This window comes from Lotus japonicus, chromosome 3, assembly GCF_012489685.1.
Source record: "Lotus japonicus ecotype B-129 chromosome 3, LjGifu_v1.2".
NCBI classification, from domain to species: Eukaryota; Viridiplantae; Streptophyta; class Magnoliopsida; order Fabales; family Fabaceae; genus Lotus; species Lotus japonicus.
The window spans coordinates 49,685,598-49,703,091 of record NC_080043.1 but is presented as its reverse complement, the minus strand read 5'-3'; the positions used below and the strand labels follow the sequence as shown (position 1 = coordinate 49,703,091).

The following is a 17,494-nucleotide window of genomic DNA, read 5'->3' as shown; positions in this document are numbered from 1 at the left end:
CAAACACAAGTTCCTTCACTCAAGTGCTCTGAACCTTCCAAAGTTCCTTCAACTGAACCTCGGAGAAAACAAAGCAGAAACCAAACAATATCGATTAGCTCGATCACAATACAACACATAAACGATAGATAAAGCAATAAAGCTTCAGAATACGACCATCGGGTATGAAAAGACAAGTTTTCGAAACGAAAAACTCCCCCCCTAAAGGAATAGCCCACGACCCTTAAGGAAGCTCTTTTTCTTCGATCAAATCTGTTTACAAGGTAGTTTTAGGGTAAAACTAAGGCAAAGAAACCGTCAGAACAATTTTCGGACAATCGGGTCGAAATACGGCTTTCCAGGGGCATTTTGGTCCAAAATAAAGACTCAAAACCTCAAAGTTATCAGTTCGGAAAACAAATTTGACAGCAATGATCCTCATGACATCCGTGACAACAAATCCTAAAGGCACGAAGTCAGATTACGTCTTTTCGACAATAAAGTTTCGAAATGTGAGACAAAAAAGGTTTTGAATCAGTTTTTCAGATCCTTGACAACAGGATCACAATCAGCGATTACTGACAGAGGTTTTAGGCTCTTGGGAACCTAGGGAACAAACCCCAACCAAGAAATCAAAGAAATCGGACAATTTTAGAAAAAGCTCAAAACTGTGAGCACAGAAACGACTTCAGAAACTCAGCAGAAACAGTAATCAGAGATAGGATTCATGCTAGTTACCTCAATACCTAGAAGTAGGGACGAACTGCACGAAGATTGGTCAAGTTTTTGCGAAAATCTTCTTCTCCCCCAAGCTCCTCAAACTCGCGGCTCTAATGGGTGAAATGGCAAGATTTTTTGCTTTTTCGCCTATTTATAGGCGGGTGAAATCGCGGGAAAATGAAAATTTCGCGATTCCGATTTTTGCAGCACGTTCACCGAGAAATTCTAAGAGAGATTCTGGCGTCAGAATTCCAGAACGCAAAACAAATATCTATGATTTGGGAAAAACGATATCCAAAATCCCAAAAGCGGTGTAAGTTAATCTGTCCCGAAAAACTACTTTTTGCTGTGATGCTCAAACGACAAAACTTCCTACTGAAGAAAGATTGGAAATGTCGAAACAAATCTGGCAGCGTGGACGGAAACTTCATTAGAAGTCCCGAATAGAAAAAGTCTTCATCCATCGCTCGAATCTAGGGTTTCGAAGCAAAGAAATTAGCGTCGTCGAGCTTCCGAAAAGTAAATACTATCGTGCGTTGTAACACCCCGATTTCGGTGGCGTCACTTTAGTAACCAAAAGTAAACTTAATACGGAAAAACGTAAAATATTTTTTTTTCCGATAATAACTAAGACAAGACTGAATTAAATAAAACCCAAAAGCAAAAAGCAATAGAACTAATATACAATATATAAACAGCCCCCGCTGTAAGTAACAACCTCGTCACGAGTAACCTCCAATGACGGAAAGAAAAGTGCAACGCCCGTAGGCAATATATACAAACCAAATGAAAAGGGTGAAGTGCCCGCAACACCATCCCTCAAAACTGAGAATCAGCTGACCCAATGGCCTGAAAATATGACCTCATAAGTCCAACCAACTCTCTGTGATTCCCGTAAGGAAACCACACAAAAAGCTATAGGCGGATCTACCCTGTCCCCTAAGTAACAAATGAAGCAAGACTGTCAGAGCTAAAACTCTACTACTACACTAATCCTAACTCGAGGAGCTCATACCAACACTCAAAACTATGTGCTAGCATGATCGTCGTCTGAATCAGAATCCAGAACGACCAAGTCTACCAGCCCTATCCGTCCTCCCCTCGCAACCGCAGTGCGCTCCGATGCTGGACTCACGGGCTTAGGGCCCGAACCCTGATCATCAATGATCGCAACAGAGGGTGCACTAGACCCTGCCGAAGGCACTCCCACTGGAATCTCCTCTGAGGGATCCTCCTCCTCTGAAGATGACGGTGGCGGCGGTGCTCCTCCGAATCCTGGTCCGCAGTGAACGCCCGGTGGCAAGTTGAAGCTGATAGAGCATCGCCTCAACACTCCTGACCTCAAGAGTCCTCCACTGTCCACGTGGTCCTCCATGATGCGCCCCGAATACGTCGCTCGATGGCTCGCGGGGTCAACCACCCACGACCCGGGGTCGTCCTGATCGATCATCTCATACCTAATCCCCCCCGAAGGGTGGACCATGGTGAACCAGTCCGCAATACTCATCTGACAAAAGGCGTTGTCCGCCAAAGCACACACAGAAGACGCGAGGGTCAACTCTAAAGAACTATGTAGATAATAAACCCAATAGGTACAAATAATAGATAGCCACTTAGGCTTATAGCTAAAGATGTCATTCCTAGGGTTGCATGTTCCACAATAACATAAACACAATAATAGCAGATAGCATGTTCCAAATAGGTTTAACAATTACCAATCACACTCAACAACTAAATTAGTATGCATGTTGCATGATATGTATGCAGGTTAACCCAGTCAACCACATGCATTCCGGAAAGGGATGGACATCGAACGGATCAGCCCTAACACCAGCCACGGTGGAGCCATTTCGGCCCGCGTGCCTCTTGCTCCAACAGGGGTAGTCAGATCAGCAGTAAACCCGTAGGTCTGCCATTTCGGTCTGCTACAAGAGACGTCTACAGACGCTCTTTCACGGCATTCCGGGTCTTATGACCATTTTGGAAACCGACGAGGTCCAGAGTACGTCCTGTGTTAATACCTCATTAATGTTGCATGTATGCAAAATGATTAGTCAAACAACGTCTCCGTCCTCACTCGACACGTGGCCACGTGTTCTAGGGAAGTTAAAGTCTCTAAAAGCTTACCCTAAGGTAAAGTCGATTCTGCGACCAAAAGACACACTTCACAACGACACATAGCTGCTCCAACAGCACCACAACAAACGCTGCTCAAACAGCACAATAACTACCGCTGCTCCAACAGCACAACAATAAACTCAACACTTGGATCCGACGACACTCCTCGTTTTTCCAAAACTATGATTTGACTTCCAATGCCTTCCTTCGAGGTTGTTATCATTACTTAAAGATTTTGAGGTTATTTAAGGTCTTATGAATTTTCTTTATAAAATAGATTCCATTTTGTCTTATCGCAAGTCTTATACATTTTCAGGATCTCCCAATCCCAAGTCGCTTCCAGAGGATGTCTCGATCCACTAAACAAAATTAAGGCCCGAACCTCGTTCGTCCTATCAAACTTTCTCAAAACTCTCAAAATAAAATCGGCATGACCTGCCCGCTATTCTCACCATTCAGAATCTCAGATTCCAGTACAGAGCATATTTAAATCATCACAATCAACAACATGTCATATATCAATAAATCGCATCATAAACACTTAGCACTTAGCATATAAAGCATGCACCACACATCCTAGATTACCCACATAGCACATAGCATGTAAGACAATCTCAAAAAAATTCAGTAGATGAATCATCTACATTGTCAGCCGAAGCCTCAGAAAACATTTTCCAATCACACACAATTCCAGTGCATAAACAGTAAACAATGTCGAAACATCGACCCTAAGCATTAACTAGAGATTCAGTGAGAAGCCCTCACCTGAAAGTTCTCCAGAATGATCAACTAGTGCTTCCTCGCTCTCAAAGTGTTGGTCCTCGGGGAAATCCTCAAAAGCACCTTTACAATAAAATCACAGAATACTATCAGAATCTATCGGAAACTAAGCTATCGATACTTACTAAGGTTACTCGAAGTAATCTATACTCTAAGGTACGATAATCTAGCGCGAAAGACAAGTTTTCGGAAAAGGAAATTTCCTCCTTCCCCTTTAATAGGTTCGGCCACTTTGTGCAATTATGGGGCTCGATTTTTCTTGGATCAAACTTGGTTCCTATGCTTTCATAAGCCGTAACTAAGGGTATTCTGAACTCGGAAAAATTATCGGATCAAAAACTGTCGCAGGGGTATTTTGGTCATGATTTTTAACTTAGGATTTTTCAAAACTGAAATCCCAAAAATAAAATTTTGCAGGGACGTCACCAACGACGTTTATGACAACTAATCCTACTAGCACTAAGCTAAGGCGATAGTTTTCAGCCTAAAGGTTGAAGCTTTACACCAAAAACTCCAAAAATGGGTATTTAAGGCTAAAATTGATTCCGGCGACATAACGGAAAATCTAACCCGGCAGAAGTGATCTTGGGCGCATAAGGAAGAGGTTTAGAATCAGAAATGAAAGATTCAGGATAGTTTTGCAAAAACCCATAAACTATCCACTCAGAAAACTCTACAGAAAAGCTATGGAAAAAGCGATCGGAGGTAAGGATTAGCGACTATACCTCGAAGCCTTGAAGTAGCAACTGATTGATCGACGATCAAGCAAACGATGAAGAAAAACTCTTCTTCCTTCTTCCTTGTTCTTGGCCGCGGTTTTGGGAGAGAAAATGGAGGAGAATTTGTGTTTTTCTTCCTTTCTTTGCTATATATAAAGGTTGGAAATTCGCGGGAAAATGAAAGTTTCGCGAATCTGATTTTTCCGACTTCATTCTCCATGAATTAATAGATATGTTTTGGCAAAAGAGTTCCAAAACTATAAAGAGGTCTCCTTGTATTTTTGGCAACTAAAGCATAGTCGGTATAAAACTATTTTACCCGATAAGTTGCTTTTTGCATCGAATGACGGAATGGAAAACTTCCTTCGGAAGAAAGATTGAAATCATCAAGAGAAATGGGTGTACGCGTGTGGAATATTCATTTGAAGCTCTGAATAGAAAAAGTCTTCATTGTCGAGAAATTCTAGGGTTTTGAAATACCAGGGATTCGGTTTCGGCAAACTTCCGATGATTGGAATCGGACGTACGTAGATCCTAGAGTTTCGCCTCGAAACGGTTGTGATATATGGAAAAAGAGAAGTTCTAACATTTCTCTGAAGATTTTTGGAATTAACTGCCATTGTGCCTAAAAGTGAAAATTAGCTATATACTAGGGTTTCTGACCTAGGTTTAAGCGTAAAACGTTCGTGCTATAACTTTTATCGATCATAATGCAATCCTTGAACTTTTCCTGAACTTTCTCCTTCATAAATATATTTCATTTAATAAACTTTCGTTCAGGTTTCCCTTCACATTACATCAACCCTAATCGTGAATAAGAAGTTTATTCACTTAGCGTAAACTTAAAAACTCGGGCCTTACATGCGTACAGTCCAGAGTTCCGAAATGAAACGCTGGTCGATGGAAAAATAAAGAGAATCTTTAAATTTTCCGAGAGTTCGAAATCTCACTTAAAACGTTACTCTAAAGGCGAATTAGCCTATTCTGGACACGCTCGCCATAAGGCAAGTGTGCAGATGACTCGCACTAACTTCGAAAACGACTACGCCACATTCCTCAAGCAATTCCTGAACTTTCTTCTTCATTAATCTTTCTCAAATATCAACCTCCTGTCACGCTTACACTGATTCTACGCGTGAGTCGGAAATTAGCTTGCTCTGAAAATCCAGGTCTTACAAATTCCTTTTCCCTCAGCACTTGCAAAACTTGACGCCGGTGCTCCTCGTGGTCCTTAGCATCCTTTGAGTATATAAGGATGTCGTCGATGAACACCACAACGAATCAATCTAAGAATGTATGAAAGGTTTTCATATAATCCATGAAAATAGCAGGTGCATTTGTCACTTCGAATGGTATCACTAGATACTCATAGTGTCCATAGCGAGTTCTGAATCCAGTTTTCTGAATATCCTCAGTCTTTACTCTGATCTGATAATAGCCCGACTTCAGGTCTATGTTAGAGAACACAGCCGCTCCTCAAATCTGGTCCATCAAATCATCAATTCTAGGTAACAGATACTTGTTCTTAACGGTTGCTTTGTTGAGTTGTCGATAATCGACACACAATCTAGATCTCCTATCCTTCTTCTTTACCAACAAAACTGGCGCTCCCCAAGGTGAAACGCTTGGTCGAATAAAACCTTTCAACAGAAGATCTTCTATCTAAGACTTCAATTCTACGAACTCCGCAGGTGCCATCCGATATAGTGCAATCGAAATCGGCCTTGTTCCTGGTACGATGTCAATAGCAAACTCGATGTCGCGTACAGGCGGCAATCCAGGTACATCTCTAGGAAAAACGTTAGTGAAGTCTCGCACAACTGGAATACTGTTTGCATCCGGGTTCTCTTTACCCTCTCAGTTTAACAATAGTGAATACTCTTGAGACCCTTCGTTCAAAGAGACACTAATGAGATTGGCGGATAGATACTCGAAAAGATCCGAGTCGGGAAATACCACTCTCTTTCGGTTACAATCCAAGAGACAATGATAATGGGATAGCCAATCCATTCGTAGGATACCATCTAAGTTCTTGAGAGTTATACATACTAGGTTAGCATGAAAGGCTCTATCTCTATATGTCACCGGACAGTACATGCATGCTGCATTAGAAAGTAGGGTTTTAGCAAGTGTGGTAACAATAGGATCAAAGCTCAAAGCAGTAACAGGAAGTTTCAGTCTGGTCACGCAATCCTTAGAGATAAACGAATGCGTTGTACCGGAATCGAAAAGTACAGTTAGGAGGTTACCGTCAATCTCACAGTCTCCTCTGATCAGACCGTCAACTCCTTCAGCCTCTTCACCATCCATGGCGCTTTCCTCGAGCTGTGTTAACAGACAGTTCGGTCTTGGGTACCTTGCACTGACTAGCAGTGTGTCCAAACCTGTTGCAGTTGAAGCACCTCTTTCCCTTGCCCTTGCACTTATCGGCATAGTGGCCGATTTCCCCACATCTGAAACATGACACTTGCTTCCTTTCCCCTCCAGCTATGGCCGAAACCTTCCCCTTCATCTTGTTGTCAGACGGTCCCTCTTGGGATGTCTTGCAGTTCACGGCCAAATGTCCAAGTCAATTGCACTTGAAGCATTTTGATCCAATCATCGAGCACTGGAAAGCATAGTGTCCAAGCTTCCCGCAACGGAAGCATGACACAACTTCGTGACAAACATGCTTCCCTCCGGTAGTAGCGGTCATTGGCTTGTGCGATCCTGGGATAGGGTCTCTTCCCTCGGAACGCTGGTATGGGTTCCACTGCCGGTAGTCCTGAGGGCCTGATCTCACCGGACTTCCAGCTCCAGCTCGGTCCATTTCGCTATGCTGATACATGGCCGCCGCCGTTAGTTGTTGGGGTTGCTCACGTGCAGCCTCTTCAACTCGTCTATAAGTGTCCTCAGCAGCCTGGTTCATCATTGCCTCAATCATTGTAGCTATTTCCTTCGCCATCTGGTTAGGGCTTACCATTCTATGCTTAGTCAAACAAGTAGTTAGTATTCATCAAAAGATAGCATTTAACATAACTATACAATATGATTAAGCAGTATCTTCAATCAATTTCAAGCGAAAAATCGCCCGGTAGACAATCAATTTTCACTCTTTGTAGAGTCACACAACTTAGCACAAAAGACCTATTCCCCAAAGACTCCCGAAAGACTCGACTAGCTCTGATACCACAATGTAACACCCCGATTTTGGTGGCGTCACTTTAGTAACCAAAAATTAAATAAAGCGGAAAAACGTGAATATTTTTTTTCGTTTTGTTTAAAAGAAAAGCCTTGTCGAAATAAAGATTCATCATCAAAAGATAAACATAACTAATGTACAATTAGATTTACAGCCCCCGCTGTAAGTAGCATGCCACGTCACGAATAACCTCCAGTGACGGGAAAAGTGACAGAATATATATGAAAGTAGTGTCCGCAGGCAAATATGTACAAACTAGAGTAAAGGTCAAGTATTCGAAATACAGTCCTCCAAACGAAAGTAAGTCAGCCCAAACGGCCTAGACAAGACTACGGCGTCCCTCTCCCACAAGTGACGTGTTCGCCTAACTCCTATCAGTTATGAAAAGGTGAGCCGATTTTTTTTTTGTTGCTTTAGTGCAAGTGTTAGTGTTCTGATGGTGCTTCTATTCAGAGACCACTTATGACTTTTCATAGTCGCAGAGTTCCCCTCTAACCTTTTCAGATGGATTACCGTATACCAAATGGCGAGCATGGTGCTGTCCGCTGAGACGGAGGATCTACTGGCTCATGTGGTGCTTGATTCGGCGCAAAGAGCTCCTGAGGGCTCCTCACTCGGATCGGTACGGGTCGGTGTGGCTCCTCTTGTGGTATAGGATCCACTCCCACCTGCGGGTCGAGACACAATCCAGCCTGGGGCGCTGGGTCCACCTCCGGCTGAGGCTGTGGTGGCGGATCGGGGACAGGCGGACGGAATCTCCGGGCGTGCCTCGGCATATAAAATGAGAACATAAGAGGAATGGTCACTGGGTAGCCAAGTTCATCGGATCCGGGTACCCTGCATCACAACATCTTAAGTCCAGAATAAAAACAGAAACGGGTAGCGGGGTCGAGATGCCAGCCAGTACGGGACGAGAAATCAGCATGAATGGCGAGTACCGGTGGGAGGCTCATCTTCTAACTTGTGATCTGCTTATTGATAAAATAATGCAAGGGTGAGTCAAACGCGACTTTGCACAAGTTACATGTCAAATAAAATAAACGATAAGGTTCAAGATAACATACTATTAAAAACAAGCATGTTAACAAACACATACAAGAACACGCATAGTATGAGGTTTTACCGCCTTATACCTTCAGAAAGTCGTCTCGGGAACATGGACACTCCTTACAGTCCACTCTTTACCTGACATGATCGCTCAGTAGCTCTCTGACAGAAATACACAACTTCGCGACTCTTGATGCGTTGCATCAGGCCGGCCCTCCGAACCCTGCCGGTAGCTGATGGAGTGGTAGAGTCATTGTGTAAGTCCCGAGTCTATTCATCTCTGAACAAGACCACCATTGGTGTCTCTGTATTGCTACTCTCTTTAGTGGTAGTGACAGCACTTTCCTACTCCTTGTCGCTCCAAAGATTTGTTTACAAACAACATCCATCGCCCCCTTATACTTCCCTTGAATTTCTAGCGATCTAGAAATTAAGACCCGTACCTTACTCTTCAAGTAAGTACGCCTCTTTGTGCTTGGAGACGAGATCAAGATGACCAAGTAGTTGGGTTTAAAAGTAGGAAATAGTTATTCGTCCCGGTAATGGTTATGTACTTCATATGCTCATTTCAAAAAAGGGGTTACCTACCATTTACTAAGTTCATTTATAATCATTATCGTCTACCTTCCTAGGGTGGTTCCTTACATGTGACAGTAGGCCAAGTTCTTAAACCCAAGTATCAATAACGCATTAAGCCGGTGAATTATTTCCCTGTACCCTCCCACCTCGGATGTTCTTTAATTTATTTCTGTCACAAGACAACTCTTGTATCCAGGCTATTGAGCAAATTTCCTAAGTATCACCATATCCCATGGTATACTTCACCTCCTTTCTAACAATGCAGCAATACAACATCCACAAGCTATTCACATATGAATCACAAGCAAACATATAACATCAATTCCTATAAATCCACAAATATTGTAAACAAGCGAGTAATTAATAATATGTCTACTATCGCTTTAACGGTTACTTAGTCGTCATTTACCAAGACAGGTCTTGTCTATCTCCCCTTACCTGTGACTCAATGATTTCTGTTGAAACTTGAGAGCTTGATCCTTCACGCTCTGCATCATAGATTATGACCGAGTTATGGGTCTATGAAGCTAAAAATAATACAACTACTTCATGTGCCAATCTTATTATCTTTTTATTACTCTTCTACCCTAGACTTATCCAATTTCCTTTACTGACCTGGTTCTATTACTAAGTCCAGTTCTTTAGTCTATAATCACTTCTAGATTATTTAACTTATTCCTTAAGCTACTTTGTTCAAAATCACTTATTCACCAGCTTAATTCCATAATCCACTATGCTAGCCTACTGACTTATGATTCCTGGTTTTTCATTATTCTATTCCTAGCATTCCTAACTCATACTCAAGTTCAGAATCACTTAATTAAGCTGATTAATCTAACTTAAGTCCAAATTAATCCTAAGGTTACTTGCAAATTAAGAAATCCACAAACTAGGCTAAAACTAACTTCGGATACTCCATTCCTATAGTTTCCAACCTTCTGAATCCATCTAGACCATTATTAGAAGCATATGGGCACTGTAACTACCTCAATTTGGCAGTTTTTGAATCGGCCGTGAGGTGAATTTTGGGTTTTTCACCTGAGTGCTTCATCATCAATTCTATCTATCCTAGAAGGTTCTACCATGTTCCAGAAGCATAAAACGATCAATTTGGCACTCCAATTCTAGGCCAAAAGCTCAACCCGATAGCCTATTCGAGTTTGAAAATTCAAATATTGGTCCCGCTAATTCGTGGTGATTCGAGGCTCAAAACTGGTCTAAAGCTTCCTAAAAATATCCTATCATGCTCAAGGGTAAGTTTTGGATTGAAAACGAGCTAAAATAAGCGAGTTTCAGAAACTCACTTCGCCGGAGAAGCCAGAACTCGCCGGAGAAGATGATCGGAGATGTTGGGATCGTCACCGCCGTGCTATTCTGGGTACTGGAACTTGCTCTACAGGTTATGGGGATGAACATGGTGTTGTTGGGTGTCGCTTTGGAGGTCTGGATCGCGTGGAAAGCCGAGTTACAGGTTTGAAACCCTTACAGGGTGCTCGCGGGTTTGGGTTTTCTGGGCTCAAAGCTTCACAAAACTGACCCAGATCGAATCCTCACCCTCTCAGGTAGGACTGTTCATGGTTCGGTTCTTTGCTTGAACCGAACCGAACCTGAACCAAAAATTTGGTTCGAGAGAACCGAACCGAACCGACATAGTATGGTTCGAACCGAACCGAACCGGTTTTAAGTTTCGATTAACCGGTTCGGTAAAACGATGAACCGAACCAGTTTTTTTTTTTTTTTTCAGAATCAAAAAACTTAATATTAATTCAGGAGAACCGAACCAGTTATTTTTTCAGAACCATTAAAATAACTCAATTAAAAACAAGTCAAATGATACTACATAAGAAGAACAAATCATTTTTTACTTTTGATAAAAGTAACTTTTCCACCAAAGAGGATTAATTGTCAACTACCATTAAAAGATATAAAACAAAAGGCCCAGAAGTTCAGTATGAAACAGTGGACAATGTCAATTTAAGTGATAGTATGAAACAGTGGACAATGTCAAATCCCAGAAAATATCAATTAGTAACAAATGGAAGAAACAGTAGGAACTCTCTTCCCATCTTCCTCCACTCAGCATCTTCTCCAAACCTCCCAATTCCTTTCACTCTAATCATCAAAACACAAAGCACCTGCACATTAAGCAAATAGAATCTTATGAGAAACATACATGCAAAAAATGTTCTTATTCACACACACACACATTACTAATTTACTGAGTTACTTCGCCCCCTACAAAAGCTACTTCTGTCCCCAACCTGAAAATCTACTGAGTTTCTCTTTACTCATTCACACACACACACATTACTAATTTGATTTCCAGATTATTAAGAAGATACTCATAAAATCTACTGTTTGTGTTAATTTTTCAGGACTATGCAAATTTTACACCCTATGTTTGCAAGTCTTATCAAGGTGCTGATGTTCCTGCGGTCTGCAGCAATGTTTGATCATGTTCTCAGGATTTTACAACAAGGGAGAAATAAACTCAATTATTCAAGAGCAAAAGGCTACATAAACATGAGCACATGATCACTTCAAAAAGACCTATATGTTCAAGGTTCCTATTGCAATAAAAGTAATGCAAATTGTAACCATATTGTCATTACACATCAGTGTATTATTCACAGCAGAGTTAGGTCCCAATTTTTGAGTGAGATGAGACTCAATCATTCAATGTTCAAATATGCATGTTTTTCAAAGGAAGTATCAGATTGTAGATGCACAATCATATAGCACCATGCCACCATCCAAAATGCAAATGTCACCAGAAAATAAGATTCTCCTAGAAGAGATCAGTGGTGAAACAATTATCTTCCAATAATCACATCAGAACCAAATGGAGGATTAGTTTTACCTATCAATTCAGAGTCAAGATATTCTCTGATGACATGACCACCACTGGAATCTTCCTAAAAGCAGAAGACTCCTGCTGAAATCAACACAAGAGTGTAAAAGTTAAGAATCAATTCATCTCCAAACAGAACAGAACTCTGAGCTAACAATCACATAGAACAGAACAGTTTTAAGTTTTAGAGCAGAACAAGAGAGCAAACAACATCTACCATACTTTAAAAAAAATATTGCAATATGAAAATACACTTTCAATGGTAATAAAAGAGGTAGCAATATGAAAATACCACTTAAAGCTCATCATCATCATCATAAAGGTTGTAATTTTCTGAACCAGCAGTCAATTCTCGTTGAACAAGCTCTGCGAAAAAGTAAAATACTTTATTACTTCAAAAATAATTTATAAAACCTATTCACACAGAAGATTGATCTGAACTAACCTTTCTCAAATCTCTCAAGCTCCTCAAAGTCCTCACTAGAAACCAGGGAAAAAGGTGTTCCTTTCATCCAGTCTTGGGTACAAATCAACATCTCTGCCATTTTCGGAGTTAGGGAGCTCCGAAAATCATTCAACACCCTTCCTCCAGTGCTGAATGCTGATTCTGATGCTACCGTAGAGACCGGAATAGCTAATATATCTCGAGCTATTCTTGACAGGATCGGAAGTCTACTTGAGTTGACCTTCCACCAACTTAGAATATCAAACTCAACCCCTTTAGTAAAAGGCTCACGGGCTTCATTCAAGTATTTCTCCAACTCAGACGTAGCATCAACCCGAAATCCTGTTTCTTGGTTGTAGTAATTCATGCAATAAACATCATCATCATCATCATCTTCATCCATTTGGTCGAGTTGTCTTTGAGAACCCGCTTCCTTGCCTCCATATAGCTCATATAGAGATTTCAAGCTAGAGTTCATCTTTGATATCAACTCATTCCCCATTTCATCACCGAAGAAATACTTCAAAAAGTGGCTAACATAGCCCAATTTACTTTGGGGATCAAGTACAGCAGCAATCAACAAGAAGACATTCATTTTATCGGGGTCCCCCCAATACTTTTCAAACTTCTTCCTCATGTTGCTAGCCATTGACCTTATTTTAGCATTGTAATCACTTTCATATTGCCTTATTTTTTTTTCCGATAGAAAATACTTCTTTCATATACACATTACTGGTTACGTAGTAGGAACCAGAAATGCGCTTTGTGGAAGCATGAAATATTTTCAGAAAAGGCAAAATAGACTTCACATGGTCCCAATCTGCAGATGTAGGAACACCCTTCCCATTATCTTTTGACATTGCTTTCTTAAACTTGGAATCTCGTGCTTCATACAACACAAAAACCTTCTCATATTGTACAGCTGCCTCCAACATTGTGTATGTTGAATTCCACCTAGTATCTGTATCTAAACTCAGCATACCTTTGTATGATATATGCACACTTTCAGCATAGCTCAAGAATTTAAGAAATCTTTTAGAAGAGCACTTCATATATCTCACAGCATTTCGAATCCTCAAAATAGAAATATCAATCTCTTTCATACCCTCTTTGACAATCAAGTTGAGTATATGCGAACAACAACGCATGTGAAGATACTCACCATTCAAAATCACTCTGTTCAATGGCAAGAAACTATTTCTAAGCTTGTCAATCGCAGAATCGTTAGATGTAGCATTGTCCACAGTTATAGTCAAGACTTGACTTAGCTCCCACTCATTCAGAAACAACTCGACATTGTTAGCTATAACCACTCCAGAATGTCCCGTAACTTTCCGAAAGTTTATAATCTTTTTCTGCAAGTTCCAATCATCATCAATAAAATGCGCAGTCAAACTCATATAACAATAATTCTGCACAGAAGTCCATGTGTCTGTTGTAAGACACACCCTACCACAATGTTTGGACATGAACCTTTTCAACTTCACTTGTTCGTCAACAAACATTTTTTCAATGTCCCTCCTCAGAGTAGACCGCGAAATGACAACAAATCGCGGTTGCAGAACACTCAGAAACTGGCGAAAGGCTTCATTTTCGACAAACCGGAATGGAAGCTCAGCAGCAATAAACATCCTCACAAGTTCTGTTCGGCATATGTCTTGGTCAAACTTAAAGACCGTAGGAGAAGAAACAATGCTACTTCCTACTTGTCCTTCTGCAGCCTGCAGAAATGGACCATCTTTTCTTCTCTTATTTTTTTCACTGCCTGGATATTGCGAGCATCTCGTCAAATGGGTCCGCATAGTACTTGTTCCATTCCTACTAATGAGAGTACCACAGTAGTTACACGCAGCCCTTCTCTTATCATTAGGCTGTTGTGAAAAGTGGAGCCACACTTCTGAGGGTTGTTTCCTTTTGCCAGTTGATGTGCTAGGATGTGGTGGGAATGTAACATCAACTCCAGTGCTAGTAACTGGTGTAGAAAATATTGAATCTTGCATAGTTTCTTGGAACTCGGAATCCATCTGGTTACTTGGTGACGACATCTATTCAAAAAACTACATTGTCATGATGCAACTTATCAAAGCAACAAGCACATAACTACATTGACTGATTACAGCAAAAGATAGTGATTCTAAGACACAAATAGCAGCAAAAGAACAAGTTATATCAGTGTTGCAGCCTGCAAATCAGCATATACCTCTAATTATCAAATTAACAATTTATATAGCAATGGAAGAAACTTGATACATTCAAAATATCAGTGCTGAAAATCATCATATACCTCTAAATTTACTGCTAGGACTTGAGATTTTGCAGCTTTAATTCAATTAACATTCTAAATATCAAAAGCAGATCTACCAGATAAAAACAATACTAGGTACAATGGTACATAATTAAACAATACTAGGATGCTTTTGAAAATTCACAAGTGATTCAAATAACAATCGAAGGAAAGCTACATTCAAAGAGCTATTGATATATACTTATAACATAACATATAGAAACCCCCCAATGTCAAATAACAACCGAAGGAAAGCTACATTCAGGGAGATTATTAACATGATAATTACAATTAAGGGTGCAGTTCAATTCAGCTCAAAAGTTAAACTGGTTTTTGAGCCAATAATTAGAGCATCACAAACGATTATAGAAAAGCAATCATCAAATAATCAGCAAAAATGAACCAAACCCAGATCAGAAACTACAATGAATAGATAATCAAACAAATAGAAAGCTTACCTACGACCTCAGATCACCAGCGTTGGAACGTCGTTGTTGGTGGGAAGAATCTGAGCTCAGAGGTCAAGGTGACGGCGGTTCATGCTGGCCATGGTCAAGGTGACGGCGGCGCGACCGGAAGGAGGAGGAGGAGGCGCTGCCGGAATGAGGAGGTGGCGCGGCGGCCGGCGGGAGGAGCAGGAGGCGCGGCGCTGAAATTAGGGTTCACTCATCAGTCATCACTGGTTCTCACTTCTCGGTTCAGGACTTTGGCACGTGGTTAACTAGTTATTGGTTGTGTGGAAACAGGATAAATGGATATATCGGTTCGGTTCGGTTACCGAACCGGTTTTGAGATTTTGGTTCGGTTACCGAACCGGTTTTTAAATTTAGGTTCGAGTTCGGTTCGGTTCTTAACGGTTCGGTTTTCGGTTCAGTTTTTGGTTAGCTTCGGTTATGAGAGAACCATGAACAGTCCTACTCTCAGGAACTCAATGGAATGAAAATCACGCTCTAACACTCAGCCAATTAGGAGAATCGAAGAGAAGAAGCTTGTGAAGTTCTTCTCGGTCTCTCTCACTCTCAGGGCTCTCTCTTCACTCTCAGCCGTTCTGGGACTTGGAATGGATTGCTGAGGACTAGGCTTCGAATGAATCCTTTTTATAAGCTGGAAATGGCCTAATTAAGCTAATCAAGGGTAAGAAGATAACCAAGTTGCACCACCACTTCCCACCATTCTCCTTTCATGCAGCCTGCTTAGCACCAGCTTCCATGGCTTCTGCAAGTCTGTTCAGGTCCAGGTAATATGCAGACAAGGGTTTATGGGAACTAGGAGCTATTATGACGATTACTATTGATGAATAGTACACTGTCATCATGGGTGAATAGTGTCGCCTTCCACCGGTTGGTCAATTATTATATGTTGTCTTCAAGTCAGGACAAATTGGCTACTATGCGTCATAATTTCTGATTGCTAAGGGTTTTCTAGTAGTGTATTTCCCCTCTAAATGCCTAATACTAACACATATTGTATGCTAGGGTTTGGTTCATCGGTTCTACCATCGATCGTTCTGAGACAGCGTGCTACTACTGTCAAGAGATTCGATCAGATTAGCATCCTATCCTCATCTACTCGAGTAAATCATTTAAATGGGAGTCATGACGACCATTTTTTTGGTACTTTGATTGTCGGTTCTATTTAATCGTCACACCGACGTTCTATCGTCGCATCGTAATTCGTGCACAAAATCAGCATATATATATATGTAGGATCACGCGCTTACCACTACGCCAAAACCAATTGGTGTTAGTGAGGGCGCAACGTTATTTCTTATAGCGTAGCAGACAGCGCCCCGTTTCGAATGCTACCTGCAGGCAGGATGCTGGCCCACCTGGACCCAACAATCCCCCCCCCCAGCACCTGCCAGCCAAACTAGCTGCACAGCATGCCTTCCGTGGGATTCGAACACGGGACCTGGCTCTGATACCACTTGTAGGATCACGCGCTTACCACTACGCCAAAACCAATTGGTGTTAGTGAGGGCGCAACGTTATTTCTTATAGCGTAGCAGACAGCGCCCCGTTTCGAATGCTACCTGCAGGCAGGATGCTGGCCCACCTGGACCCAACAATATACACACAGTACATACAATATATATATCGTCGTCCATACTATCTCGGGTTTTGTTAGTGTCCTAATCCTAGTCAGTTTCTAGTTCTCGGGTTATTTCATCATCTAACGGTCATTACCTGTTGGGTTAGAGTGTGGGACGTTACATTCTCCCCTCCTTTTTGAGAATTTCGTCCCCGAAATTCATCACTTATTTCTTCAAATAGATAACGTTATGTCTTCCGCATATCCTCTTCTAATTCCCACGTAGCTTCCGAGTCTTCCCCCTTCTCCCCAAGCTACCATTACTAATAGGATTTCTTTCTTCCTAAGCTTATTCATCCTCTTATCTAATATCTGTTTAGGTTTTGCTGTGTATGTTAGGTTTTCTTTAAGTTGTATATGTTCATGTTTCATCACATGAGAGGGGTTAGGTATGTATCTTTTCATTTAGGACACATGAAATACATCGTGTAAGTTTGACAATGAGGGTGGTAGGGCCATCTGATAAGCTGATGTCCCCACTCTCCTAAGGATTTGATAAGGTCCTAAAAATTTAGGTGTGAGTTTCCTTGACCTCATAGACCTTCATATTCCTGTGACCAGACTAATTCGAAGGAAAACATGATCTCCTTCCTCGAATTTTAAAGGCTTCCTTCTGCGGTCATAGTAAGCCTTTTGTCGGTCTTGTGCTATCTTCAGCTTTTCCCGGATTCTCTTTACTTTCTCGGACATCTCTTGTACC

General features: G+C 41.3%; 1 protein-coding gene across 1 annotated transcript; it reads right to left on the bottom strand.

Annotated features, from left to right (window-relative positions):
• Positions 1-13,096: 13,096 nt before the first annotated feature.
• LOC130744270 (zinc finger BED domain-containing protein RICESLEEPER 3-like) lies at positions 13,097-14,464 on the bottom strand. The gene has a single exon (XM_057596460.1). The coding sequence runs from the start codon at positions 14,462-14,464 to the stop codon at positions 13,097-13,099; it is 1,368 nt and encodes a 455-aa protein (XP_057452443.1).
• Positions 14,465-17,494: the final 3,030 nt, after the last annotated feature.

What these genes read in the sequence shown, in the direction of transcription:
- LOC130744270 (XM_057596460.1), bottom strand. Translation starts at nt 14,464, where the DNA reads ATGTCGTCACCAAGTAACCAGATGGATTCCGAGTTCCAAGAAACTATG.